The following is a 27,148-nucleotide window of genomic DNA, read 5'->3' on the forward strand; positions in this document are numbered from 1 at the left end:
TGATGGATTGAGAGGCAGGAAGCTAGCAGGGAAAGGATAGCAACAGTTTAAGAGAGACATTGATGGATTGAGAGGCAGGAAGCTAGCAGGGAAAGGATAGCAACAGTTTTAGCCATTGGACAAGTAATGATATGATGATGTTCTAAGCATGTATCCAAGGGTATAAAAAATCACCATTTTGCTGATAACGGCAGAATGCATTCTCCGACTAACTTGTTAGTCGCAAGTGTTACAATCCGGTAATAAAGAACAAAGAACCCTGATTTCGACTCAGCCTGGTGTTTGTCTCACTCATTCATGAACAAAGCAGACCTAACAACACCCAGCACGGTAACAGGCCCTTCTGACCTACAAGGCCATGCTGCCCGATTACACCCAATTGATCTACAACCCCAGTACGCTTTGAAGGGTGGGAGGTATCAGAGGAGTCACGGAGAACACAATTAGAATTTATTGTCATGAACAAGTTACAAAATTCGCTGTTTTGCGGCAGTGTCACAGTGTAAACATTCATTAAAAAAACATCACCTCACAACAATAAATAAAAATAGTGCATGAAAAGTCAAAGTGAGGCAGTGTCTTTGATCATTCAGGAATCTGATAGTGGAGGGGAAGAAGTTGTCCTTGTGCCGCTGAGTGCTCGTTTTTAGGCCCTTGTACCTTTTCCCCAATGGTAGCAGAGATGGCACAATCTGGGTGGTGGTGGGGGGGGGGGGGTCTTTGAGCAGAGAGGCTGCTTTTTTAAAGACACTGCCTCATGCCGATGTCCTTGATGGAGTGAAGTCTGGTGCCTGTGATGTCGCAGGTCGAGTTAACAACCCTCTGGAATTTATTCTTGTCCTGAGAGTTGGCATCTCCATACCAGGCAGTGATGCAACCAGCCAGAATGCTCTCCATGGTCCACCGATAGAAGTTCTTGAGAGTCTTTAGTGACGTACTGAATTGCCTCAAACTCCTCACCAAGTCTAGCCGCTGGTGAGCCTTCTTCATGATTGCATCAACATGAAGGTTCCAGGACAGATCCTCAGAAATGTTGGCACCAAGAATTTGAAGTTCTTGACCCTCTCCACTGCTGAGCCCTCGATGAGGACTGGGTCATGTTCTCCTGAGTTCCTCCTGACACCCACAATTATCTCCTTGGTTTTTGCTAATGTTGAGCACAAGGTTGTGCCATCTCTCAAAGAGCTGATCTAACTAATTCATTGCCGTCTGTGATTCTGCCGAAATCCATGGTGTCATTGGCAAATTTGTTGATAGCATTGGAATTGTGCCTGGGCACAGTCATGGGCGTAGAGTGAATAGTGGGCTAATCACGTATACTTGGGGTGAGCCTGTATTGATTAGTCAGTGAGGAGGAGAGATTATTTCCAAATTCGTACTGACTGTGGTCTTCCAGTGAGGAAGTCAAGGATCCAGTTGCAGAAGTGGGGTGCAGAGATCCAGGGTTTGTAGCTTCTTGACCAGCACTGAGGGAATAATGGTGTTGAAGGCCAAGCTGTAATCGATAAAGAGCTGCCGTATGTGATGTGTGTATGCTCGAACTTTCGCGCATGTGCAGTTGATCTTCCTGGTCGGGAGTGGGTTGATGCTGCACACCGGTACCATCTTGCGCGACTGCACACAAAGTCGGCACTGGTGTTGTATACACCTTACCACTAGAACTGGTGTTGCGGTCGAGGCTGTAGAGAAATTGAGTCAACAGGTTGCATTGATAGGGTCAGCCGAGATTCCTCCGTTGGAGTTCATTGTTTAGTGGCTGGTTTTTTTTCGTAGTTTGAGTCTTAGTTTTTCTCGTAGTTACTAGGAAAGTACTTCAGCAATACAATCCACAGTTTTTAAAATAATTTTGAAACTTTTATACGGGCTTTAAAAAGTTCTGCCAGGGGGAGGTGTTTTCCACGTCTTCATGCAGTGGGTCCAAACTTTTGCTTCGGTACGTATTAAATCTAGCCATGGCCAGCCTCTCAAAGCATTTCATCACAGTAGATGTTAGTGTGGATTTGAACTCCAGTACTGGTCGCTGATGCACTAACCGCTACGTTAACTGTATGGCATATTTTACAGTTTTACACATTTCTTTATTGTTTACATGTTTACGCTATATAGAGTTATTTTTTGCTCTATCAATGAATGATAATTCTGCCACGTCCGCTGACGTGATATCACGTATGCACTCCAACAATAAATCTGAAGCTAAACAACCTCTTCAAATTGTGCAACTTTTAACATTAATTCAAACGTTCCTCACACAAACAAAGTCCTGAGACATTACTGCTGATGGCATGGAGGTGTTACAGGAGGAGCCTTTAAGCTGCAGTACCCGGTGCAATTAGTGGGGCATAGGTGCCTCCAGCACCTTTTAAGCTGAGGGGGGAATAAACCCATTAAATCACTAACCTGGGGGATCTCACCCCCACGATGATGTAGTAAGTGACGCATCACGCAAACTAGTCTCCCTCGTCCCCCCCCACCAGCTGTCAGTCTCCCTCCCACCGTCAATTGTGCTCCCTCTGCCCCTGCAGCAGCCGGCCCCTCTCCTCCCTCTCCCGTGGTAGTGACCCATCTCCTCTCTCCTCCGTGGCAGTCGACTCCTCTCCTCTCTCCCCCTGTGGCAGCCGACCCCTCTCCTCTCTCCCCTGTGGCAGCCGACCCTTCTCCTCTCTCCCCCGTGGTAGCCAACCCCTCTCCTCTCTCCCCCATGGCAGGCGACCCTTCTTCTTTTTCCCCCAGGGCAGCCGAACTCTCTCCTCCCTCCCCCATAACACCGACCCCTCTCCTCTCTCCAGTGCAGCAGCGACCCCTCTCCTCTCTCCCTGTAACAGTTGACCCCTCTCCTCTCTTCCACACGGCAGTGGCCCCTCTACTCTCCCCCACGGTGTCAACCCCTCTCCTCTCTCCCCCGCAGCGGCCAATCCCTCTCTACTTTTCCTCACAGCAGCCGACCCCTCTCCTGTGCAGCCGCGACCCCTCTCCTCTCTGCCCCATGGTAGCGACCGTTCTCCACTCTACCCTGCGGCAGCCGCAACCCCTCTCCTCTCTCCCCTGCTGCCACAACAGCTCTCCCATCTCCCCTGTGGCAGCTACAACCCCTCTAGTCTCTCCCCCGCAGCAACCGCGACCCTTTTCCTCTCTCCCCCGCGGCCACGACACCTCTCCTCTCTCCCCTGCGACAGCTGTGACCCCTCTACTCTCACCCCGCGGCAACCGCGACCCCTCTCCTCTCTTCCTCGCGGCAACCATGACCCCTCTCCTCTCTACTCCACAGTAGCGACCCCTCTATTCTCTCCCCCACAGCAGCCATGACCCCTCTCCTCTCTCCCCTACGTCAGCAGTGACCTCTCTCCTCTCTCTCCCCCTCGGCAGCTGACCCCTCTCCTCTCCTCTCTCCCACACCGCAGCCTACCCCTGTCCCACTGATCATGGCACCACCCCAACCCCTCCCCGTGACATCGACCTCTCCCCCAATGTAGTGACATCACTCCCCCCGATTGTGGCCCCTGTTTCTCCCCCTTGCGGCAGTGACCTCTCCACCCCACCCTTCTCCACCCCTGGCCCTGGCAGCGACCCCTCTCTCCCCCCGATCACCGCAGACACTTCAGCCGGTGTTTCCCTGTGATGTTTCGGGCTTGAAATTTATTTCGCCACTCCACAATTTTCCAGTTCAAGCCTCCAATGGATGCATCCTGGGTAAGTTTAACTGGGTTCCCTGACAACCTCTGAAGTAGGGCAGGGATCTGGATGGATTTGGACCGCGCTGACTGGATTGAACCCTTTCAAGCTGCCTTGTGAGTGGGGCACTAACCATGCAAATTGCCTGCTTAACCCCATTTTACAAGGCAGCTTGAAAGCACTTAGGCTCAAGGCAGGTGTCCAAACAAACGGATGGGGGGGGGGGGTGAGGTAGGGAGGGGACAGCAGCGATCAGGGGCAGGAGGGTTGGCTGGGTGGGTGGAGGGGGGAGAACTGGAAAAACTGGAAAGGGGATTTACTGGAAAGGAGTGTTATGTACAGTGCTTTACCTTTGCTACATAAAGGACACTGTTTGATCAGCTGAGTTTCTCCAGCACTTTGTGCTTTTATTGACTCAAGGTCGATCCTGACCTGAATGGAGTTTGCATGTTTTCTCTGTGATTGCGTGGATTTCAAAATGTGCATGTTGGTGGGTTAGTGGGCCTCTTTTAAATTTCAGTTAGTGTGAACATAACTGGAAGAATCTGGTGAAGGGAAGCGGGGGTGGGGTGGGGGGGGAGGGTTGAAAGGAATATGTGGAGTATCAACTGCGTTGAGTCGGCATCAAGGTAAAAATGGCCAGCATTGTCTCAGTGTGGGCTCAAAGGTCTTTTTCTATATTGTTCTGTTCTACTAAAAACAGAGATGCTGGAGGACCTCAGCCAGTTTCACAACGTCTACAGGAGATAAAGATAGCGTTATGGATATAAGCAAAGAAAAGGAAGACGTCACACCTTGAAGAAGGGCTCAGGCCCAAAACATCCGTAATATATCTTTACTTCCTGTGGACACTGTGAGACCACCTGAGTTCCTCCAGCATTTCTGTGGAAGAACGGCTCAGGCCCGAAAGTTCGGTAATATATCTTTACCTCCTGTGGACGCTGCGAGACCGGCCACCTCCAGGATCTCTGTGGAAGAAGGACTCAGGCCCGAAACATCGGTAATATAACTTCACCTCCTGTGGACGCTGCGAGACCGGCTGTGTAACTCCAGGATCTCTGTGGAAGAAGGACTCAGGCCCAAAACGTTGGAGATATATCTTCACCTTCTGTGGACACTGTGAGACCGGCTGTGTAACTCCAGCATCTCTGTGGAAGAAGGACTCAGGCCCGAAACGTCGGTGATATATCTTCACCTCCTGTGGATGCTGCGAGACCAGCTGAGTTCCTCCAGTATCTCTGCGGAAGAAGGACTCAGGCCCGGAACGTTGGTGATATATCTTTACCTCCTATGGACACTGCGAGACCGGCTGAGTTCCTCCAGGATCTCTGTGGAAGAAGGGCTCAGGCCTGAAACGTCGGTAATATATCTTTACCTCTTGTGGACGCTGCAAGACTGGCTGAGTTCCTCCAGGATCTCTGTGGAAGAAAGACTCAGGCCCGAAACGTCGGTAATATATCTTCACCTCCTGTGGACGCTGCAAGACCGGCTGAGTTCCTCCAGGATCTCTGTGGAAGAAAGACTCAGGCCCGAAACGTCGGTAATATATCTTCACCTCCTGTGGACGCTGCGAGACTGGCTGTGTAACTCCAGCACCTCTGTGGAAGAAGGACTCGGGCCAAAACATCAGTAATATATCTTTACCTCCTGTGGACACTGTGAGACCAGCCGAGTTTCTCCGGCATCACTGTTGAAGAAGGACTCAGGCCCGGAACGTTGGTGATATATCTTTACCTCCTGTGGACACTGCGAGACCAGCTGAGTTCCTCCAGGATCTCTGTGGAAGAAGGGCTCAAGCCTGAAACGTCGGTAATATATCTTCACCTCCTGTGGACGCTGCGAGACCGGCCACCTCCAGGATCTCTGTGGAAGAAGGGCTCAGGCCTGAAACGTCGGTAATATATCTTTACCTCCTGTGGACGCTGCAAGACTGGCTGAGTTCCTCCAGGATCTCTGTGGAAGAAAGACTCAGGCCCGAAACGTTGATAATATATCTTCACCTCCTGTGGACGCTGCAAGACCGGCTGAGTACTCCAGCATCTCTGGGGAAGAAGGACTCAGGCCCAAAATGTCGATAATATATCTTTACCTCCTATGGACGCTGTGAGACCGGCTGAGTTCCTCCAGGATCTCTGTGTTTTAACTACAATCACAGCGTCTGCGGGCTTTTGTGTTTCCTTCTAGTGTTCAGTGACTACGGTACACCCTCTGGCATCCAGCACCTATGGGAATTTGTAGATGCCGGAGAAGTGAATTTGCTGGTTGCTTGAATGGGGATTTTACTGTCTATTTTAATGGTCAACATATTAGATGTATTTATGGCCCTGCAAGAGAACTTGAATTCACAATGTTTTGACCCAGACACAAGATAGCTGAGCCAAGAAATAACAAGAAACTGATTTTACTTAGTAACACTTAGTACAACTGTGCGTCATCTAAACTGTGTCGCGTCATCCAGATAAATGGAAGAAGAATTTTACTAAGTGGATGCTTTGAAGACACAGAAGGAAAGGATGCTGACACGAAGTGAAAAATTAGTGTGTCAAAGGAGAAAAGATTCTCAGCGGACACTGATTCACTCGGAGATGACAAGCACAGCTGGCTTCTATTATGAGACGTCAGGATCTTGTGCAATGAGATGCTCCCTCACTAACACCACATGCCGAACGCTCTTCACAATGGCAAGGAACTGCAGAGAGAAATGATTTCAGCTTTTCATTCCAATCTATCATCAGCTCCATTGCGATGAGAAACCAGCCTTTCACCAAGTGGGGGAATAGGGAGCTCAGAAGCCAGCTTCAGTTCTTGGCACGCGTTGCCTGATCTAATCAGGCTGACAGTGGTAGAGACTGCATTTATTGTCCGCAAACTGCTAGGGAAGCGGACGGCAGGAGAACGATTTGTGGCTCTCACTGCCAATCATCTTCCAGTGCGGTTTACACAGGAGTGACAGAAATTTGGTGGAAGGTTTAACTGTAAGGAAGAAACAGAAAAGCTGCAGCCAGTGGAATATCAGGCCAAGCTAGAGGGACTCGGTGCATCAGGCAATGATCATTCAGTGATTCGGATCGGTGCCCCATAACGAGGCCAAAGTAGGGATATCTCATATATCAAGGGGGAAAAAAGGGTGCAGGAAGGGAGAGGGGTTCTCTAACCAAATCGGGGTTCTTTAACCAAATCTTGTTGAAATTTCTGTCCAGAGTGACACCTGAAGAATTGGAGAAGCACCAGCCTCTTCTTGGAGGTGAAGAGAACGAACATACCTCAGTTTTATTCTTGGTGTGTTTTGGCACACAAGAGTTGTAGCTTAACATCACCCTATCTCAACTGTGCAGACAGTTCCTCAGTGTGTGATTTATCGCAGCAGTTGAAGGTTCAGCAAGTTTTGAACTTTGACAAGCGGAGCTCAGGTTACTGATGCTTCCTCAGGGAAGTCAAAGGCAGTCCAGAGCACTGGCCAAGGTCCCCACTGAGTGGCCAACAGCTGCCTGCCCTGGTCACAGTCTTCAAAAACAATCCATTACATTTATCAGACGTTTTTGATGTTACATAGAAGGGCTCTGTTGAAATAGGGAAGTCTCTTTTGCATTCATTTCAGCTCACAAAACAAACATTTGGCCCATTAAGTTTGCAGTAGGTCTCTAGACAGGATTAACAGCTGATACTTCAACTTGCTCTCCACCTCTATCAATATGTACTTTTTAAACGAGCTATTACCTAATACTTCTTTGTGTAATATTACATCTGTTTTATTACGTGAAAAAATGGCAGTGCTGCCGTTGGTGTGGAGAGCGAGTTCACAGTGCTCCACCCGTCCGACTGCTGTCAGCTCCATTGGCTTTAAATGGCCTATAAATGGAGACAACAGTGGCTTATTTTAAAATCCCACGTCCGTGGTGTCTGGGTCCAAGACGGCGGCGCCTGTGATCAGCAGCAGAAGACTGGTGTGGGCCCCAGAAAATGGGGCGATCACCTCCCCCTCCAATTTAAGGAGGGGTAGCAGAGGAGATGACCCAAGGGACAGTGACCACGGCAGAGGACCAGAAAGGGGCACACAGGCAGCCGGCTGCCTGAGGCAAGAAACCTCCACATCGGCCATGGTCTGCTGGCACCTGTGGACAAAGGACTCACGCCAGGCTGCGGGCTGCTGGTGACTGGCTCGAGACTGGCTGGAGGGGTTACCAGATATCAGAACCGGGACATGAGGGGGTACGGAGGGTGCTGCAGGAGTGCACCTGAAGCTCAGGTCGCTGATGGCTTGGACAGAGGCTGTGGGAGCACTGGAGGCGAATTCACGGACACTCAGTGACTGGGGTAGTGGGGGGGGTAGGGTGGGAGCGAACTCTCTTTTGCTTCTCTTTCTCTGGCTGGGCAATATCTGCTGATAGCGAATTTTTATCTGCCTTACCATAGACTAAAGGAAATTTTGTGTAATATCACATTTTCTGTTTTATAACATAACAATGAAATAATCTTGAATCAATAAAGAAATCTTGGAACTGCTCAGTTTGTTAGCAATGTGCTTGTGACTGACCCACAGTCCAAACTTGCAACTAGCCCACCTTACCTGGACACCTGTACAACTTGCGAGCCTGGCTGATGTCACCCTTGCTCAGTCGTGTTCGTTGTCCTATTGGGGGTCGGACGCCATTCTCGTCGAACCGAGGTAGGATGGTGTCAAGAAAAATGCCCCTAAATAGAAAAGCAATCCATCTGTCAACACCAATTTATTCCTCCAGAGCTAATGCAAATAGACAGGGGAAGGGGGGGGGGGGGGGGGGATTCTTGACACCAAACTGGGCCTGTCTAAATCAAGCACTGAACATTGACTTTTTGCAATGATTAACTTTCCAACGGAGTTGGAAGGAGAGAGAGAGAGGGTTGGGTGGGACTTAGAGTAACTAATGGGAAGAAGGGGGCTGGCCGCAGGAGTTGTTGGGATTTTTAAATTTATAAACTTTTAAAATTTACATTTTTAATTTTTTTTTCTAATTTAAATGAGTAACAGGCCATTCCACCCATGAGCCTGTGCTGCCCCATTACAGCCTACAACCCCCAGTACGGTTTTGAACAGAAGAAAGAAACTGGAGCCCCCGAGGGAAAACCCACACAGATACAGGGCGGGGAGGGGAGGGTGGGAGAGAACATACAAACCCCTACAGACAGCACCGGATTCAAACCAGGGTCCTGATCACTAGTGCTGCGAACTAGCCGCCACGCCAAGCGTGCCGCCCTTTTACGGCAAATGGGTGCCAGTGGGAATGACCAAGGGCATCTGCGAGACAGTGATTGACAGGTGGGAACTGAGGAGAGAGAGAGAATGACATTTGGAGGAAGCGAAGCCCATCAGCTTGCATCGTTCTTCCCGAACAAAGCTGTAAAGTGACTGAGTCAACAAGTTTCTGAGAATCCATTTCCAAAACTGCCTTTATGCTCACAGCTGCTCGACTTGTTGAAGGGGGCTCCAAAGGGGAACTTTCTTGCAACATTTTCATTCACTCTGCATTTGTGGAAATCACCAGCTCGTGCTCTTTTCGAGGTGAATTGAGATTAAATTAAAATCTGAGAAGCTGGATGATAAATATCAGCTGTCTTCTTGGTGCCCTCAAGCCAGTTATTGGTCATCAATATGTAACATGCATTTATAATTACACAAAAGAACGCTCTGTTCATGTTATGAAACTCTTTCAGTCTGTGGGACTGAGTCACAGAGAAACACCCTCCCAGGTTTACCTTCGGCTCTGCATTAACGCCTTAAAGCTGTTCTTTCAATATTTGGACATGCATTATTTATGCTCATTGGAGAGTTTTTTTTAAGCCCATCTAGGTCCCAGCCACCTGCCCTTCGGAGCTCCCAGTGCCAGTGGGTTGGTGTCACCCAGTGCGGTAACTCATGGTGTCACCACCACCCCCCCCCCACCCCCCCACCATGGACCTCCTGCCGTACCAGACCATGCAAAATCCTTAATGTTTTTTGTACTAATCTTACTTGTAGATCATAATTCCTGTAGATCGCTGAATGTAATGGCAATAGGAGTGAGATAAACAACCAGCAAAATTTAAATCACACCTTTAAATTACAATATTATACACACAGCAGCGATGAAAACAACAGCGCAGGCTTGTAGTGCGTGAAGACGAAACCACATGGTTCGAAGCATCATTGTAAGGACAACTCTGTCTGGAGCGCAGTAAAAGGTTCAAAAAGTAAATGATCGTCAAGTTTTAGCCTTGTACATGTTTGCTAGGCTTACGAAAAATGTTTTTGTTGTAAAAACTAACTGCAGGGATATTTTTATAATAAATTTCTGTTGAAACACTGCACAAAAATTTTGCTGTCACCCCTTCTGATGATGTCACCCAGTGAGGTCCGCACCCCACTAGTGACGCAAGTGCCCAATGCCTCGACCGCAGACTCTCGGTAGGCCCCAGCTGCACATACATAGGGGCGCCCTGACCACTGACTCCCACGTAGGTGCCGGCCACCCACCCGTCCGATCTCCCGACACCTTGACCACGGACTCTCACCCAGGCCCTGACTGCTCGTCCACTGGAGCTCCACAACACCTTGACTGCAGACTTACGCCCACCCCCAGTGCTGGGAGCAGGTGGCCGGGACCTAGGTGAGAGGCCGCGATCAAGGCGTCAGGAGCTCCAATGGGCAAGTGGCCAGGGCCAAGAACAGAGGGGCCAACTTTGGCACGTGATATACAGAACACCAGATTTCTGGGCCAAAAATAGGGCAGTTGAGTTTAACACAGTTTTGGATTTTACACAATTATAAACAGTAACGGGAAAGCCAATCTCCCAGATTCATACCACGTGCAGGGTTTCTGAGAGGTCCGTACTTTCTGACGAGCAATGCACAAATCCAGGATCTTTGATTGATTTAATCTTGCCACGGTCTGGGCGTTATTCCTGAATGATGGATATTATCCTGCCTCTGAACTGGAAGGTCTCCATCAAACGTTGGAGGCGCATGAACAAACCCAGACTGGCACAAGGCATTCAGGTTTAGAAGAACCTATGGAATTATAGCCCTGGATAGATCCCTGCTTCAAGGTCAGAGAAGCTATCTTCTTGGGTCAGCTTTGAAGTAAGGACTGGCCTCCTCTCTTACAGAGGTTCCAGGGAATGGTTCAAAGAACAAGGAGTTAGGTCTACCTTGTTATGTGACCCATGAGCAGATGAAGCTCTAAAAAATTAACTCTCTTCGTCTTCACTGGTGCTGTCTAACCTGCTGAGAGTTTCCAGCATTTTTTTGTTTCTATTTCACTAAAGCAGTCAACCTGGTCTTTATCACAAACTAGCCGCTAGTTACAGCTCCAGCGGCCCGCGCTCTCATCCGCCTCCGTCCGTAAGGGGTTTCTTCATTTTCCCCCTGTTTGTGTGCGTTTCCTCTGGTTTCTTCCCACCCTCCATCATATGGGCAGGGTTGGCACCATGGGGAGGGGGGAACATTCGCGGGCCATGCCCCTTCCCCACCCAAATGAGTTATTGTGCCCCTCCCCACCCAAATGGCACTCAAGTGGCAGTTTCCTCCCCACTGCAATTACCCTATCAACCTCCCCCACCCCAATTAGATTTGTTCTAATGCTGACTCTGTATATGGCATTTGTAAATTAATTGGTGTGATTGGGCGGCACGGGCTTGTGGGCCGGAGAGGCCTGTTACTAGGCTGTATGTCTAATTAAAAAAAAACAGCTGCTATATTTTTGATATTATGATTGGAATCACACTGGTTTTCTAGTGATCATGCCCTGAGGTTATGAAAGGTATTCACTCAACACAAATTCATCCTCATTGACACCCTTCCTACATCTGGATAAATGCCAGCAGCAGTTATGGCATGTGGAACGTTCCGCTCAGTGTTGCGTGATTCAACTCTCCCATGTCATTAGATGTGGGTAATCAGAACAGCTTAGTTTCCACATCCAATGATCAACATTCAACCAAACTCCAAAAGTTACATTACGTCAAGGGTGGCCAAACTGTGTCCCAGGCCAACTGTCCATTTTTCAATGCTCCTTTTAAAAATAAAATGGAATGTAGCCCGTTAGAACATAGCCTCTAACTGTATGTACATTGCAATTCTTAATTTCACCACTAGATGTCACTGCCATTTTGACCAACTACTAGACCGACCGTTGCAATGTTTACATCAATATGCATCAATGAAAATATGGGTGAAAATAGTTAAAAAGAATGTTTCCCTCTGTGGATTAAACGTGGTGGAACTGAAAAGATGGAAAATAGTGAGGGAGTGCCAAAAGTTTCAGGCAGGGCGGGAAATTAATACTTTTTCGCAGACGTCAAGGGGAGGTGTGTTTGTTTGATTTGAAAGGAATCTGTTAACTTTCATAGCCCATCTACAGATTTACAGATTACATCATTATCATTAAGGCGGACACGGGCCATGAACTGTATTTGCTGAGAGTTGGGGAGGAATGTTGGAGACGGCCTTGTCCCTTTCTTCATCTTTTCTCCAGTTCTCATTTTGCCTCCAGCTCTTTATTTTGCACTGATTTTTAAACTTTTAAAGAGTTCATTGTGTTCATTTAAATTAAATTTAAGAGCAGCAGATACAGAAATGCCAACTGTAATACGTGAGCACATCAATAAACTACCATCACGTCAACAGTTAAACTGTTCAATGGCATTGTATAGTTATTTTGATGGCACAGAGGTTTTTTGGTCTAAAATTCAGTGTAACTGGTTGAAAACTGTCGGGCTTAATATCGTTTGGCCTGTGATTCCTTACATTTTTCTGCATGTGGCTCACAACCAAAAATGTTCGGCCACCCTGCATTACATTCTCTCGTTCTGTTTGAATCGGCACCATCAGCAGGCTGGCAAACAAGAGACTGCAGACGCTGGAATAGAACACATTCTGCTGGAGAAACCCAATGGGTCGAGCAGGGTCAATGGGAGAAAAGGGAACGGTCAAAGTTTTGACCTGGTCTTGTTGAAGGGTTTCACGCTGACCATTCTTCCGCCACCCCCACCTCCCCAGTGCTGCTCAACCCAGTGTTTGTCCAACAGATCAGCCTTTACTGGGAGCAGGGAGCCTCCCTTGCATGGCTGCCACTGGGAGCTTTACAAAGTGATTGCATTGGAACAGATGATTGTCAACACAGCCTGTTCTTTGCTTCTCATCAACCAACCGCGCCCCCCCCAACCTCCCGTCTCGGCTGAGTAATCCTCTTATCCTTCATGTCCCCACCATCACCAGTGATTAAGAGGCCTCAGAGCAGAAGCCCAGATTTGCTCCTGGCAACTGATCGCCAGATGGCGGAGGGAAAGACATCATCCCTGGACCAATGCACAGTCTTTTCTCAACAGGCTCTACAAGGCCATTTCCATTACAGAAAATAATCAGGCATTTCACAATTGAAATAGATGTAAACAATGACCATGTTCCAAGTTACAATGAATTAACAAAAATAATAAATGTAATTAAATGCTCTTAACTGTCAAGTTCATTAAAAACATTATTAATTCAAAATTTTTAAATAAACCCCAGTTACCCTTCCTATCCAGGTCAGCAACCACAAAGTAATCAGGGATGGTTGGTATAAATCTGGAGCCAGGTGCCAAGTGGTACCCTTCCCTCAACTTTGCCTGACTGTGTTCAGCCACTGGACTGGCATCGGGTCCAGCAGGTGGAGTAAGTGGTCAGATGCGCTGGCCTTCAACCGCACTTCCACGCTGCAGCATGCAGGCACGCAAGTCAGCAACACGGCGATCCGTGCCAGGTTGACAGCATGCTGCTCTCTCAGAGCCAACAGTGGCACCATTAGTGTGGCACGCCGTTACAGCGCCAGCGACTGGGTTAGAATCCAGCTCTGTGTGTAAGGAGTTTGTACGCTCTCCCTGAGTTGGCGTGGGTTCTTTCAGATTCAATGGTTTCCTCCCACCCTTCAGAAACATATGGGGATGAGGGTTAATTGGTGCGCAGGTGGTCCCCTACTTACAACCTATGCGACTTGCGACCATCCGTACACATGACCAAATTTTAAAAAACTGTATAAATATTTTAAAAATAAAGAAAAATATATATGTAAATATAAAAATTACACGTCAGATCCCAGGGACTGTTTATTTTGATGGACCAACATGGTGGCACCCAAGGGCCAGGAGGGTGCCGAGACTCCCCTGCTGCTGAACGTGTTCTATTTCGGGCGACGAAGGCGGAACCAGTGTTCGAGGTGGGGGTGGGGGGGTCATGTGATCACAGGCCCAGAGTAACCTAAGTCTGGCTTGCATCCACTTCGAGATCCAACCAATCGGTCAGACGCATGCCGGGGACCACCTGCATTTGGCCGGCATGGGGTCGTGGGCCGGAAGGGCCTGTTACTGTGCCGTACGTCTAAAACAAAATGATGGGTACAATTTGAGCCAATGGTTCCCCGCTCGAATGATAAGGGAGTGCGTCGAGCAGTTGCGGGACCCAGCAGAGTTACAAGGTGCCTCTCTGCCCAACCTGGTCATTGTAACTTAGCTGTACTGACCACCTGGGATCTCCATGAAATCCGCCAGGATTGCAATCATTTCTCATTCTGTAACATGAATGAATGCAGCAGGACCTGCAACAACATACCAACCGATGAAACCAATCCAACATTGGGAACAATTCCACCTCACCTGACCAATCTGTTTACCTCAACACAACAGATTCAATGTTAAACAAAGTTGAGTGGAAGCATGAACCTGATGAGTTAAAATGCTGAGAGGAACGGAACTGGCATAGTCAGATAGAGCTTAACTGGAATAAAGAAATAAGAAATGAGAGAGACTTCTTCTGTATCAGCCAAGCATACTGTGTGCTCAACAGCCTGACACGTGTCACAGCTGGCAGTTACATACGCCATACATCAAATAGCTAACTGCACTGGATAAACCCACAGATCTAAGCCCAGGCGACATTCCAGCTGTGGTATTAGAGATCCAGAACTGGACATGCCTCTTGCCAAGACTATCCAGGGAAGCTGCCACGCTGACGATGTGGAAATATGCCCAAAAAACCAAGCAATTCACGACTTACAGCCCAACCTGTCTCAATCATCAGTAAAATGTTGGAAGATGTCATCCACACTCACAAAACCCACTCCAATCACTCTGCAGTAATCCGCTATTAGATGCCCCAGTTTACGTTTTGCCAGATCTCCGCATCTGATTTCAGCCTTGGCCCAAATACCGGAAAATCCCCGTTTTCCAGAATTCAAGCAACAAGCAAAAAAAAATGACACGAAAGTTTTAAATTGGACCAACCCCTCTCGCGGTTGGCTTGGCAATCCGCGCAACACTCAATCTCAAGGAACCGTAAAATTCACTTACTCGGCATCTACCAATCCCCATAGGTGCCGGATACCCAGGGCTTTACAGTATGTACTGATGACTTGAATTCTGGACACAAGGTGGGAGTGAGTTACTTGGCATCAAGCAGCAGTAGAAATACAAAGCCCTTATTAAGTCCATCAATGGATGTTAAGAGGAAAACATGCCTATGTTTAAGCCATAAAGAAAGATAGTTCCAGTAGGTTGAGGTCTCCTGTATCTTAAATACTTTCTCATTTGATAACACAACGGCCATTCCTCCCATCTGCTATTCCAGCCATTAATCACATTCATTTCTCTGTAACTCATTCTTACGCACATGCCTTTCACCTTCACGATTCTTCTACCCCACCCTCCTCCCCCAATCTATACGAGGGAGAATTAAAGCTGCCAATTATCTGACCAAAATGGACATTATTGGGATGCTGAGAGAAATATGTGCAGTCACAGGGCGATGGTGCAAACCTGACTGAAAATAGGTGGCAAACCTGGGTCGCTGAAGCTGTGACACCAGTTATCCTATCCCAATGCACCACTGCAGCAGTTACTTGGGCTGCTGCCTCAATTACCTTCTTTCCATCGTGAGATTAGGATGTGTGTTGAAGTAACAACTTGAGTCTCAATGTGGACCAGACAAAGGAGATGATCGTGGACCTCCGGAGGACCAGGAGCCACCACCCTCCACTACACATTAACAACTCTGTAGTGGAGAGAACCAGGTACCTAGTGACCTAATGTGGACATTCAACATCTCCTCATTTGTCAGGAAGGCGCAACAGCAACTGCACTTCCTGAGAAGACTGAAACGGGCAAGGCTACCGGCCACCATCATGTCAACCTTCTACAGGAGCTCTATCAAGAGCGTCCTGGCCAGCTGCATCACAGTGAGGTACAGTTGCTGCAGAGAAATAGATTGGAGGTCAATCCACTGGACCATAAGAGTGGCAGAAAGGATCACTACAGTCTTCCTCCTCCCCCCATCAACATGATTTACTGAGATCGTTGTCTGAAGTGGGTGCCCAAAGTCATTGAGGACCCCCTCAACCTCGCACACAGCATCTTTCAGCAGCTCCCGTCGGGGAAGAGATGCAGGAGGATCAGAGCCAGCACCACCAGGCTGAGGAACAGCTTCTTCCCACAAGCAATGAGAACGCTGAATGACCAAAGGAACTGCTCACACTCACCATCCGAGACTCTCGTATTCATAAAACAATATTTATTTGTATATATGAATGCTTGTCCTGCATGTGTATTGTTTTGTCTGTATGTGTGTTATGTCTGCATGCTTTGCACCAAGGACCGGAGAACACTGTTTCATCGGCTTGTCAGATGACAATAAACTTAATTTGGAGATGGCATGGAATTTAATCCCTTCCCAAAAATCACACAAAGCAGCCGTGGCCAAACTCTAATAACGTTCAGATGTGGACTGATAAGTTCAAAAGAGCATTCACCCCACATAAGTGCCATAATGACCGTGTACAGTCCAGAAATAGGCCTTTAGGCTCACTCTGTGGTGGCCAAATTAAACTAATTCCATCTGCCTGTACATGATCCCTATCCCTCTATTCCCTGTATGTCCAAGTGATTATGATGGTTGAGGCTTTATCGGGTACTGATGAGCCCTCACTTGGAGGATTGTGGGCAGTTTTTGGGCTCCTCATTTAAGAAAGGCTGTGCTGACATTGGGGAGGGTTCAAAGGAGGTTCACTAGGATGATTCCGGCAATGAAAGGGTTATCATATTGGAGCGTTTGTCAGCTCTTGTCCTCTACTCGATGGAATTTAGGAGAATGAGGTGGGGGGTGGAATCTCATTGAAACATTTTGAACTTGCAAGGCACCTATAGAGTAGATGCAGAAAGTTTGTTTTCTATGGTGGGAGAACAAGACGGCACAACTTCAGAACTGAAGGGCGTCCGCTTAGAACAGAGATGCAGAGGAATTTCTTTAGCCAGAGGGCAGTTGTGGAGGCCAGGTCATTGGATGCATTTAAAGCAGAGATTGATAGGTTCTTGATTAGCCAGGGCATCAAAGGTTACTGGGAGAAGGTCAGCCAGTGGGGCTGAGTGGGGAAATGGATCAGCTCATGATTAAATGGTGGGGCAGACTTGAGTGAAAAGCTTTCACTGCTTTTATGTCTTATGGTCTTTAAATGCCTCTTAAACATTCCAATCATATTTGCTTCCAGATTAAACTCCATCTATCACTTCTCCACCCGTTTCTTCAACTCATCTACATCCCAGTGTAATCTTGAACAACGTTCTTCACTGCCCACAATTCTACTAACTCCTTTCCTTACAGCTGGGCACGGACAATATTCACGAGTCCACGACTACAGAGAGGTGCCACGTTGCACTGAGACTTCCACCAACAAGTTTTCTTTGAAGAGGAACAAAAAAGAATGTTTCACAAATGCTCCTTAGAAATTTCAGGTTTTAAATTGTTCCATCTACACCAAAAGACCAAAAATCTGGATGCCAGAAATGCAGACCACCTGAAAATCCAGACTTCTCGAAAACTTTCGGCTGAAATGCGGACCACCCGAGAATCCAGACTTCTTGAAAACTCTCGGCTGAAATGCGGACCACCTGAGAATCCAGACTTCTCGAAAATTTTCGGCTGAAATGCAGACCACCCGAGAATCCAGACTTCTCGAAAACTCTCGGCTGAAATGCGGACCACCCGAGAATTCAGACTTCTCGAAAACTCTTGGTTTTTGTGTGCATGCATAAGCCCAGCAGCCACAAGTGACTGTGCAGAAGTCACGGAAATGTAAGAGAAAAGATTTATTTGTGCTTTTTTTGTAGTTTGTATTTTATATGAAAAAATGATTTGTTAATAAACTATCAAAATTTACCTGTTTATTCTCCTTACATATGAATTTTGAAAGTACTCCCCGAGAATTCAGAAAATCCAAAAACCCAGACCGGCCCAATCCCTAAGCAGTCCGGATTTTAGGTCTTTCTATTCAAATTGCCTTCTTAAAACTATGTGTGCTGAAATATGCTGTGTAAGAAAACAGGCAAGATGGCAGTGGGTGAGAATTGAGCCCAGAGGTGGGATTGTGCTTGCAAAGTCAGTCAAAATTTTCAACAAAGGGGCTCCACATAGTCATTTGTTCAATTAATAGTGGAAATGCCAGCAAAGGCTCAGGGCCAGCGTCCAAGAGGTGTCACAATATAGTGGTTAAAATGTCCAAAGCTTAAATTTTACTGGCATGAAGTGGATAGTATGCAGAGGAAGGTTAGTCCTTGAAGGGTTATAACTGTGTAGGGTGGCAAAGTTGGTGCAACGGGACCGGGACCGGAACAGGATTTAAATGTACATTCTCCCTGTGTCTGCATGGATTTTCCATGGGGGCTCCCACCGTTCCGTGTACCAGGGGTTGTAGGTTAATTGGGTGTTATTGGGCGGCAGGAGCTCATGGACAAAAGGGCCTGTATGTCTAAATTTAAAAAATAATTCCCTAGATTAATCAGAATTCCAGAGAATGAACAGTCAGTTTCACACCGTCAGAAAGAAAGGAGCAGAACAACAAGTCCCTCTCTCCACATTTCATTATGGTCAGAAGTTCCTCTGTCTTTTCTGTAAAAGGAAAGCAAAACACAAGGCTCTTTCAAACTGCTGTGTAAAATGGGGTTAACTGGGCCCGGTTAGCACCCCAGTTACACAGCAGTTAGAAAGGATCTGACCCGGTCAACCCCATTGGAACCCAACCCTGACCTACCTCAGGGAACCCAGTTAAACTTAACTAGTTCTTGTCCACGGGCAATTAGAACAGGAAAATGTCTGACCCGCTTATTCCGGTGACGTTGGTGTGATAGTGTGGAATCCTATCACCACTGTATATATTTGTATATATTTACATATAGCAATAGTGAGTGGTGAGCTGAGGCAGTACCTTCTGGAACGCGGTATTGCTTCGAACAGGACCACTAGCTACAACCTGTGCAGTAATGGGCAGGTCGAAAGGGAGAATTGCACCATCTGGAAAGTGATCACGCTTTCCCTCCGGTCCAAAGGCCTCCCCACCACTCGCTGGCAGGACGTCCTCTCAAATGCCCTACACTCCATCAGGTCTCTGTTACGCACTGCCACCAATACTACCCTGCACGATCGTATGTTCTCGTTCCCGCAGAAGTCGGAATCGAGAACGACCTCACCAGCTTGGCTGATGGTCCCTGGACCTGTCCTCCTGAGACGTCACGTCCGCTACTCGAAAAACGACCCCCTAGTCGACCAGGTAACGCCGTTACATGCAAACCCGCACAATGCTTATATCGAGTACCCAGACAGGCAGGAGGACCTGGTCTTGGTAAGGGACCTGGTCCAAGCTGGATCCAACATAGTCACGTTCCAACCCCATCTTTCCTCCAATCCTCCCTAGGTTACATGCCGGGACAATGGGACCAGCAGCACCTCACGGATGACGACGGCAATAGACTGGACCAGCATACGGACAATGACAACTATGGACTAGGCGAAACTGCACCCACACTCAGGGACCCCAGTGATGATACCTCCCCAGCTACCCGATCCCGGTGCCACGGTGATCACGTTGGACAATCAGGCCACCCGACTGCTACAGCCCGTAACCCCTGCATGCTATACCCCCCCCCCCTTTTTACACACCCTGGGGCCAGTTCCTAAAGAAGGGGTGAATGTGATAGTATGAGATCCAATCACCACTGTATATATTTACATATAGTGGTAGTGATTGGCTGAAGGCCTTAGCCACGCCTACTGGCAGGTCATAAAGGGCTGCTCCTAACCAGACCCAGATCAGTCTGGACTGGTCGACCTCGATGTACTACGCTCCAGTCTTTTGTTAATAAAAGCCTTGGTTTGAGTCAACAAGTCTTTGAGTCACTTGACACGCTACAGTCGGCGCTTACGTGTGTGCATCACCGGGCAGCCAGCGTCTGAACAACCGGCAGCACTTCCGGGAGGTATGTGACACGCCATTGCTGGGTGCGGGATCCTTCTTAAATCATCAGGTGGGCAATGTAATGGGTCCATCCTCCTGCAGTTTAAAAGGTGGCTCCAAGCACCTTTGCCCCGGTAATCGCACCCGGGTCCTAGGAGGGTGACCCAGGTGCTGCAATTTAAAAGGGGCTGCAGTATACGTTGATAATCTGTTTACCTTTTAAAATAACAGATCAGAAAAAAGGCAACAAGGAAATCTCCAAAAGAAAGAGATGGTCGAGCTCTCTCAGCCCATGTTCAGCTGATTGTCCCATTTCCTCTAAACATGTCCTGTGATCTGGTTTGTAAATATCACTCATTGCCCCAGTCTCAGCCTGAGTAAGACCCAGTATTACATCCAGTATCAGGGTAGCATATTTGTTACCTGCAGTAACCACATGCAGAAGGAAACCGCTGGATTTAAGAGGGAAGTTGTGGTGTTTAGACTGCAGGCATGTAATGGCAAAAATCAATGAATTCTGAAGTGACACGGGCAGTCTAAAAAGGAATGCACAGGAATTTTGAGTCAATTCCTGCCCCACGATTGATCCTGCAGGACCCCTACAACTTTTCGGCGGAAGCCTGCAGTGTAAATCACACTGCAAAACTCCCCTCATGAATTTGACGTCTAGCTGCTGGTGCGCTCAGCAGGCGACAACCGGTGCGGGGTGTTGTAAATATTCTGAATACCAGTTCCAGCCTGATGCTCTTCTGCCTGGTTGTCTTCGTGGATGCCGCCGACGCGAAGACGTCACGTGTCAGATGTTAGTGTCAGACGCAGGCCACGCGGCTCCACGTACAAGCACCAGGACTGGCGCACACGGGAACTTGCAGTCTTAAAAAGGCGTGCAGCGTAAACAACCACAGAGTAATGATGTTAATTTTTTCAGTGATTTTCCCGTCACTGCAGTCTAAAGAAACACTGATAGCAGTGATACACTTGGCTTGGGCACTGATAAAGGGCAGTATGGTGCTGGTGTGAAACCAGGAGAGCAAACAGCGCAGGCACAGCTCTGCTCCAGAGGGTTCAGCCACCCAGTCCTTATGCCAGCGGCTCCATTCAGGAGTTAAACAGCCTGTTTCAGGATGTTTTGAAACTACAATCCTGCAGCCCTGGTCTGTGCCCAAGAAGGCGATGCACAACCACGAGAGGCTGCAGACCCCAAGGGAGCAGCGGACTGGCGCAGGGCGTAGGGAGAACTCCATTGAGAAGGAGAAGCAGGGACGGTGACCTTCGGAGACGGACCGGCAGGGGGGGGAGGGGGCTCTGCAACTGAGGGACCCACGCGGACAGCGGGTGGCTTGCAGTCGGGGGACCTGCACGGGCTGCTGGAGACTGGCTCAAGGGAAGCAGGTCTCAGAGCTGGGTTTCAAGAGAGGGCTGAGGGTGAGAGAGGGGCTCCCGGAGGGCCTTGGGCGCTGAAGGCTTCCTGATCGTGTCGGAGGTTTGGATTCGGAGCTCGGGTTGTTGATTGATCAAACAGGCGTCTGTACGGCTGCAGGGAGCGCTGGAGGTAAATCCACGGACACTCAGTGACTCTGAACAGACTCTCTCTTTCTCGTCCTGTACGGGGCATCGGGCAATGCAAATGGCAGCTTTTGTCTGCCTTACGACAGGCAGAAAGCAACTTTGTGTAATATTACATGATCTGTACTATTATATGACGATAAAGGCATCTTGACTGCTATAGTCGATACTAGATTTCAGAGGCTGATGCATTGACCATGGCAGATGGAGATGCAGTCGTACAACCATTAGACCACACAGAGCACGTGTACCATTCTGGCCACCATATGACAGCAAGATCTGCTAGCAATAGAGAGAGTGCAGAAGAGAGTCGCCAGCCTGGTGCCTGTAGAAAGCTGTAGTTACAAGGAAGGATCAGATAGGCTGGCTTTATTCTGTCTGGAACATGGAGGCTGTTGATAGAGATTTATAAAATTATGTGGGGCATAGGTAGAGTATTTTTTTCTTCTAGCAGAGGAGTCTAGAACTTTGGGGCGCATGTTTAAGGCGAGCCGGAAGAAAGAGGCATTCTGAGGAGCAAGTTTTCATACCGACCTACCGGAGAACATGCTGTCTTTCTTTCTTCTTCTTTGGCTTGGCTTCGCGGACCAAGATTTATGGAGGGGTAAATGTCCACGTCAGCTGCAGGCTCGTTTGTGGCTGACAAGTCCGATGTGGGACCAGGCAGACACGGTTGCAGCGGTTGCAAGGGAATATTAGTGGGTTGGGGTTGGGTGTTGGGTTTTTCCTCCTTTGTCTTTTGTCAGTGAGGTGGGCTCTGCGGTCTTCTTCAAAGGAGGTTGCTGCCCGCCGAACTGTGAGGCGCCAAGATGCACGTTTTGAGGCGGTGGTCAATGTGGCAGGCACCAAGAGATTTCTTTAGGCAGTCCTTGTACCTCTTCTTTGGTGCACCTCTGTCTCGGTGGCCAGTGGAGAACTCGCCATATAACATGATCTTGGGAAGGCGATGGTCCTCCATTCTGGAGACGTGACCTACCCAGCGCAGTTTGATCTTCAGCAGCGTGGATTCGATGCTGTCGGCCTCTGCCATCTCGAGTACTTCGGTGTTGGAGATGAAGTCACTCCAATGAATGTTGAGGATGGAGGAGAGACAATGCTGGTGGAAGTGTTCTAGGAGCCATAGGTGATGCCAGTAAAGGACCCATGATTCGGAGCTGAACAGGAGTGTGGGTATGACAACGGCTCTGTAAACGCTAATCTTTGTGAGGTTTTTCAGTTGGTTGTTTTTCCAGACTCTTTTGTGTAGTCTTCCAAAGGCGCTATTTGCCTTGGCGAGTCTGTTGTCTATCTCGTTGTCGATCCTTGCATCCGATGAAATGGTGCAGCCGAGATAGGTAAACTGGTTGACCGTTTTGAGTTTTGCTTGCCCGATGGAGATGTGGGGGGGGGGCGGGCTGGTAGTCATGGTGGGGAGCTGGCTGATGGAGGACCTCATATAGTATCAGCCAATCATTTAATACACTTCAGTCACTCGGCGATGATCATAACATTGGCGTCACTGCCAATAAACTACGAGGTACTTGCTGCCTGGATTCCTATTGGAGGCAGAGAAGGCTTTCAGTCAAGCTGTGTGTGTTCTCAGCAGAAGTGGTCAGCAGGGATGTGACAACTGTTTACAATGCTCTGGGGGGGCCAGCTTTGTTATCTGTTTGATGTTATTGGAGGTGCTGTTAGATTGCATTTTGACACTTAGAGCCAACAAATTGTTAGAGCACAGCAACAAAGGGACAACATGCCAGCATTGATTGAGTGTCTGCCCATTCACATCTGATGAGGGGTAATCAATGTGACCCCCAGTGCACAACAGCTGTGTCAATTTAACAGGCTAATGCATTTCTAAGCAACCTTTTTGGCCAGGTGCTAATGACCAACTTCACAGGTTGCTCCTTCCAACTGCACAAATAGGACACCTCCATTGTTCTCTCTGTCACTTCACTTGGTGCTGTAAACTCAAAATCAGTCTTCTATATAATAGGCACTCAGCCATCAACTGGAAAACAGCCATAAGGAAAGACAGCTAAAAGCATCCTCAATTTACTGAATAGATCTTACAATGTTGTTTAATGACAGTATCTTGGAACTGCCAACATTAAGAGAACGAGAGATGAATGGAGAGAGAAAAAAATAGAAAGAGAGAGAATGGGAGTGAACGAGGAGGGCGAGAGAGAGAGAGAGAGAGAGAAAAGGGGAGCAAAAGAAAAAGGGCAGGGAGAGAGAAAGTGGGGAGAGAAAGAAAAGAAGAGAGAAGGGAGAGAAAGGGAAAAGAGAGGAGAGTAAGAGAAAAGGGGAAAGGGGAGAGAAGAGAGAGGGAGAGGAAGGGGGCAAGAATTGAAACAGGCTTTTCGGCTCTTTGCTTACATCAAACACTGATTTACTTACCCGATATTGATCCCATTTTTTAAAATATCCTTTTTATTTTTAATCATTTTCTATTCACTTTTTCAAATTATGGCCAAAATAAACACTGAGAAAGCTCCTGTCAATTTCCAACACTGCTGTCCATCCCCTTTAAACCACATAACTGTTCAGTAAGGTGCTTTATTTACACAGATAGGAAAGTTTGGAGCAATAAATGCTGGTCACATAGGTATTCAATAAGATCACGGTGGATCTTTTACCTCCATGCCAGCTTTCCATACTGCAGAGAAATGGATCAGACATTAATCCAGAGGACCATAAGAGTGGAAGAGAGGATCACTGGAATCTCCCACCCCCTCTCCCCCCTTCAACGTGATCTACTGGGATTGTTGACTGAAGAGGGTATGCAAAATCATTGAGGACTCCTTCTATCTCACACACATGTTTCAGCTGCTCCCATCGGGGAAGAGATCCAAGAGGATCAGAACCAGCCCACCAGGCTGAGGAACAGCTTCTTCCCACGGGCAGCAAGAATGCTGAACGACCAAAGGAACTGCTCACACGAACCATCTGTTACTCTTATATTCACGAAACAGTATTTATTTATTGTATAGATTGTCCTGTACATGTATCATTTGTCCATCTGCGTGTTATGGCTGCGTGTTTTGCACCGAGGACCGGAGAACCGTGTTTCATTAGGTTGTACTTTCACAATCAGATGATAATAAACTTGATTATTTATTTAACAAGCTGGTTCTAAATATTGCATAGTGAATTTAATCATGTAAGGAAATGTTAAATAAATTACTTTGCATTGATATAAATGTTTTTCACAAATTCCAAGGTCAGGTTGGAACCTGAAGTTAACACCAGGAAAATACACAGCAAGATTCCACAAAGAACTGCAAATAGAATCCCAGAACACAGCTGACAGACTTGGTGACTGATTATTTCTTTCCAACAGAGGAAGCAAGATGATGGTCTGTATTCAAGTTCCCTGCAAAGTTCACCTCACAGACATGGGGCACCTCGGTTCTGTCACCTGATCCTTACAGTGCCCAATTAGTGCTGTCCAAAGCTGCAGCAATTCTTCAGTGGAGAAAATGGCGGCAGTGCCAGAGGTACTGCGATGGCAACGCTGCCACTGGTCTGGACCTGGGAGAGCAGAGACACAGCGCTGCCCTGGAAGGGTCCTAATATCGCTGGCTTCATACAGGCATTCAACAGGCTGTTTGAGGAGCTGATGGTGTTTGGAAACTGAAATCCCACAGCCACAGGTCTGTGCCCAAGATGGAGGTGCTCAGCGTTGGCCTCAAGGGGGTTGCAGACTCCACGAGAGCAGCGGACCAATGCAGGGAACCCGAAATGGTGACAGCACCGCCCGTTCAGAAGGAGAGGCAGAGGAGGCGGCCCTGCGGGACGGCAACAGATCGGTGAGGGGCTCAGCGGCTGAAGAACTCACACAGGTTGCGGGCAACTTGCAATTAGGGGAAGTGCATGAGCTGCGGCCTGCCAGAGACCGGCTCATGGGAATTCGGTAGCGGAACCAAGATTCAAGAGGGCGCTGAGGGCAGGAGGGGCTCCCGATGGGCCTCAAGCACTGAAGGCTTCTTGGTTGTGTCGGAGGTTTGGATCTGCAGCTTGGATTACTGATAGATTGTGCAGGAGCAGAGGCTGTGGGGGTGGGGGGGTAGGGGGGAGTGTTCTCAATCCTCTAGCCCAGCTCCACACCAGATAGAAGCCAACTGAGTGTACCAGTCATTGCAGACTTTGGTCACTGAAGCTATCAGTGGGCAAATACTTAGAGCCTACTCCTAAAGGGAAAACATAAATACAGTAAAAACCCCAGTATCCGGCATCTTTGGGGATTGGTAGATATGGATAAGTGAATTTTCCAGTTGCTTGAGATTGCATGTCATGTGAATTAGTGAACTAATAGTGAGGTGCACCAACTTTATAAACTATTTTACCTATTTCTGTGATTTTTTTTTGCCAGGTGCTTGAGGCTGCCAGTTGCCTGAATTCCAGATAACAGGGGTTTTACTGTACATGGAAGACACGAGCCTTGATGCTCACTCCAGGCAGGTAAACAAAGTGTCAAGAATTGAACTCACACCTTGAGAAAGTGTTCCTGGCGTAGTGCATGATGCTGTCAAAGTCGTACATCTCCCCGAGCGAGTCCACCTCTTCCGCTTCCATCTTTAGGAAGTTGTACTCTTGCCCTGCAAATGGATTTGGTGAGTGTCTCAACAGGCAGAGGAAAGACGTGCACGGAGCAGAGCATGCAAAGTTGGCCGTTCCAATCAGAGTGTACGTGGGCCGGATACAGTGGAGGATTGTGTATGGAAAGGCAAGGTGTGTGCACATCGGATCAGCATGAAGGGCAGGGAGAGGTTTTCTGTGTTCCTGACTGTTTTTAACAAAAACACAATGATGGAAAAACTCAGCAGGGCACACAGCACATTTTACATAGTGAAGTTAAAGATACATAATGAACACCAGGCCTGACAGAAGCAATATTCAGGCAGGGGCCTGAATAAAATGGCAAGGGAAGAGAGCCGGGGGCACGAGGAGCAGGGGGAGGATCACAGTCCTACAGGTGGGAGGTCACAGGACAGAGAGCATGAGGGATGGTGTTGTGGGGACCAGGAGGAGGGGAGGAGATGAGGAGGCTGGGGAAACAAGAGGGGGAGGGGGATATTGAGGGCAGGGGAGGCCAGAGGGGGAGGTGGCAGGCAGAGGAGGACAGAGGGGGGAGGTGCCAAGCAGAGAGGTCAGAGGAGATTGGAGGGTGGGGGTGGGGTGGGGTTAGGGGTTGGTGAGCAGGGAGAGCTGTAAGGGGATACGATCATATCTCTTGATTATACCTAAATGAAAAGGTCAGGCCCAAAACACGTTATGTATCTTGATCTTTATATATAAAGTACATTGTGTAATGTCCTGGGTTTCTCCGCCATTATGTTTATAGAACCACAGAACACTATAGCAGAGAAACAGGCTCTTCATCGCCGTTAACCTGCCGATTCATTTTTCTGCCTAGCCCACTGACCTGCACCCAGTCCATCGCCCTCCAGTCCTCTCCTACCCATGTTCCTGTTCATATGTTAAAACTGAGCCCGCATTCACCACTTCAGCTGGTGGCTTGTTCCACACTCCCACCACTCTCTGTGTGAAGAAGTTCCTACGAATGTTCCCCCCAACTAAAAAATTCTCCTGGACCACCCAAAGATTGATGTGTATTATTGAAACATCACCTTTTTATTGGCACAATCTGCAAATGTGAATATTCA

The 27,148-nt window shown here is 48.1% G+C and overlaps 1 protein-coding gene across 1 annotated transcript in view; it reads right to left on the reverse strand.

Annotated features, from left to right (window-relative positions):
• bmp1a (bone morphogenetic protein 1a) overlaps positions 1-27,148 on the reverse strand; it is a 141,725-nt gene that overhangs the window by 60,813 nt on the left and 53,764 nt on the right. The window contains exons 7-8 of the mRNA XM_069915513.1: positions 25,975-26,080; positions 8,237-8,361 (exon numbers count right to left, since the gene is read on the reverse strand). Coding sequence (XP_069771614.1) covers positions 8,237-8,361; positions 25,975-26,080 — 231 coding nt within the window. The remainder of the gene's footprint in view (positions 1-8,236; positions 8,362-25,974; positions 26,081-27,148) is intronic.

Source organism: Narcine bancroftii, chromosome 2, assembly GCF_036971445.1.
Source record: "Narcine bancroftii isolate sNarBan1 chromosome 2, sNarBan1.hap1, whole genome shotgun sequence".
Lineage (NCBI taxonomy): Eukaryota > Metazoa > Chordata > Chondrichthyes > Torpediniformes > Narcinidae > Narcine > Narcine bancroftii.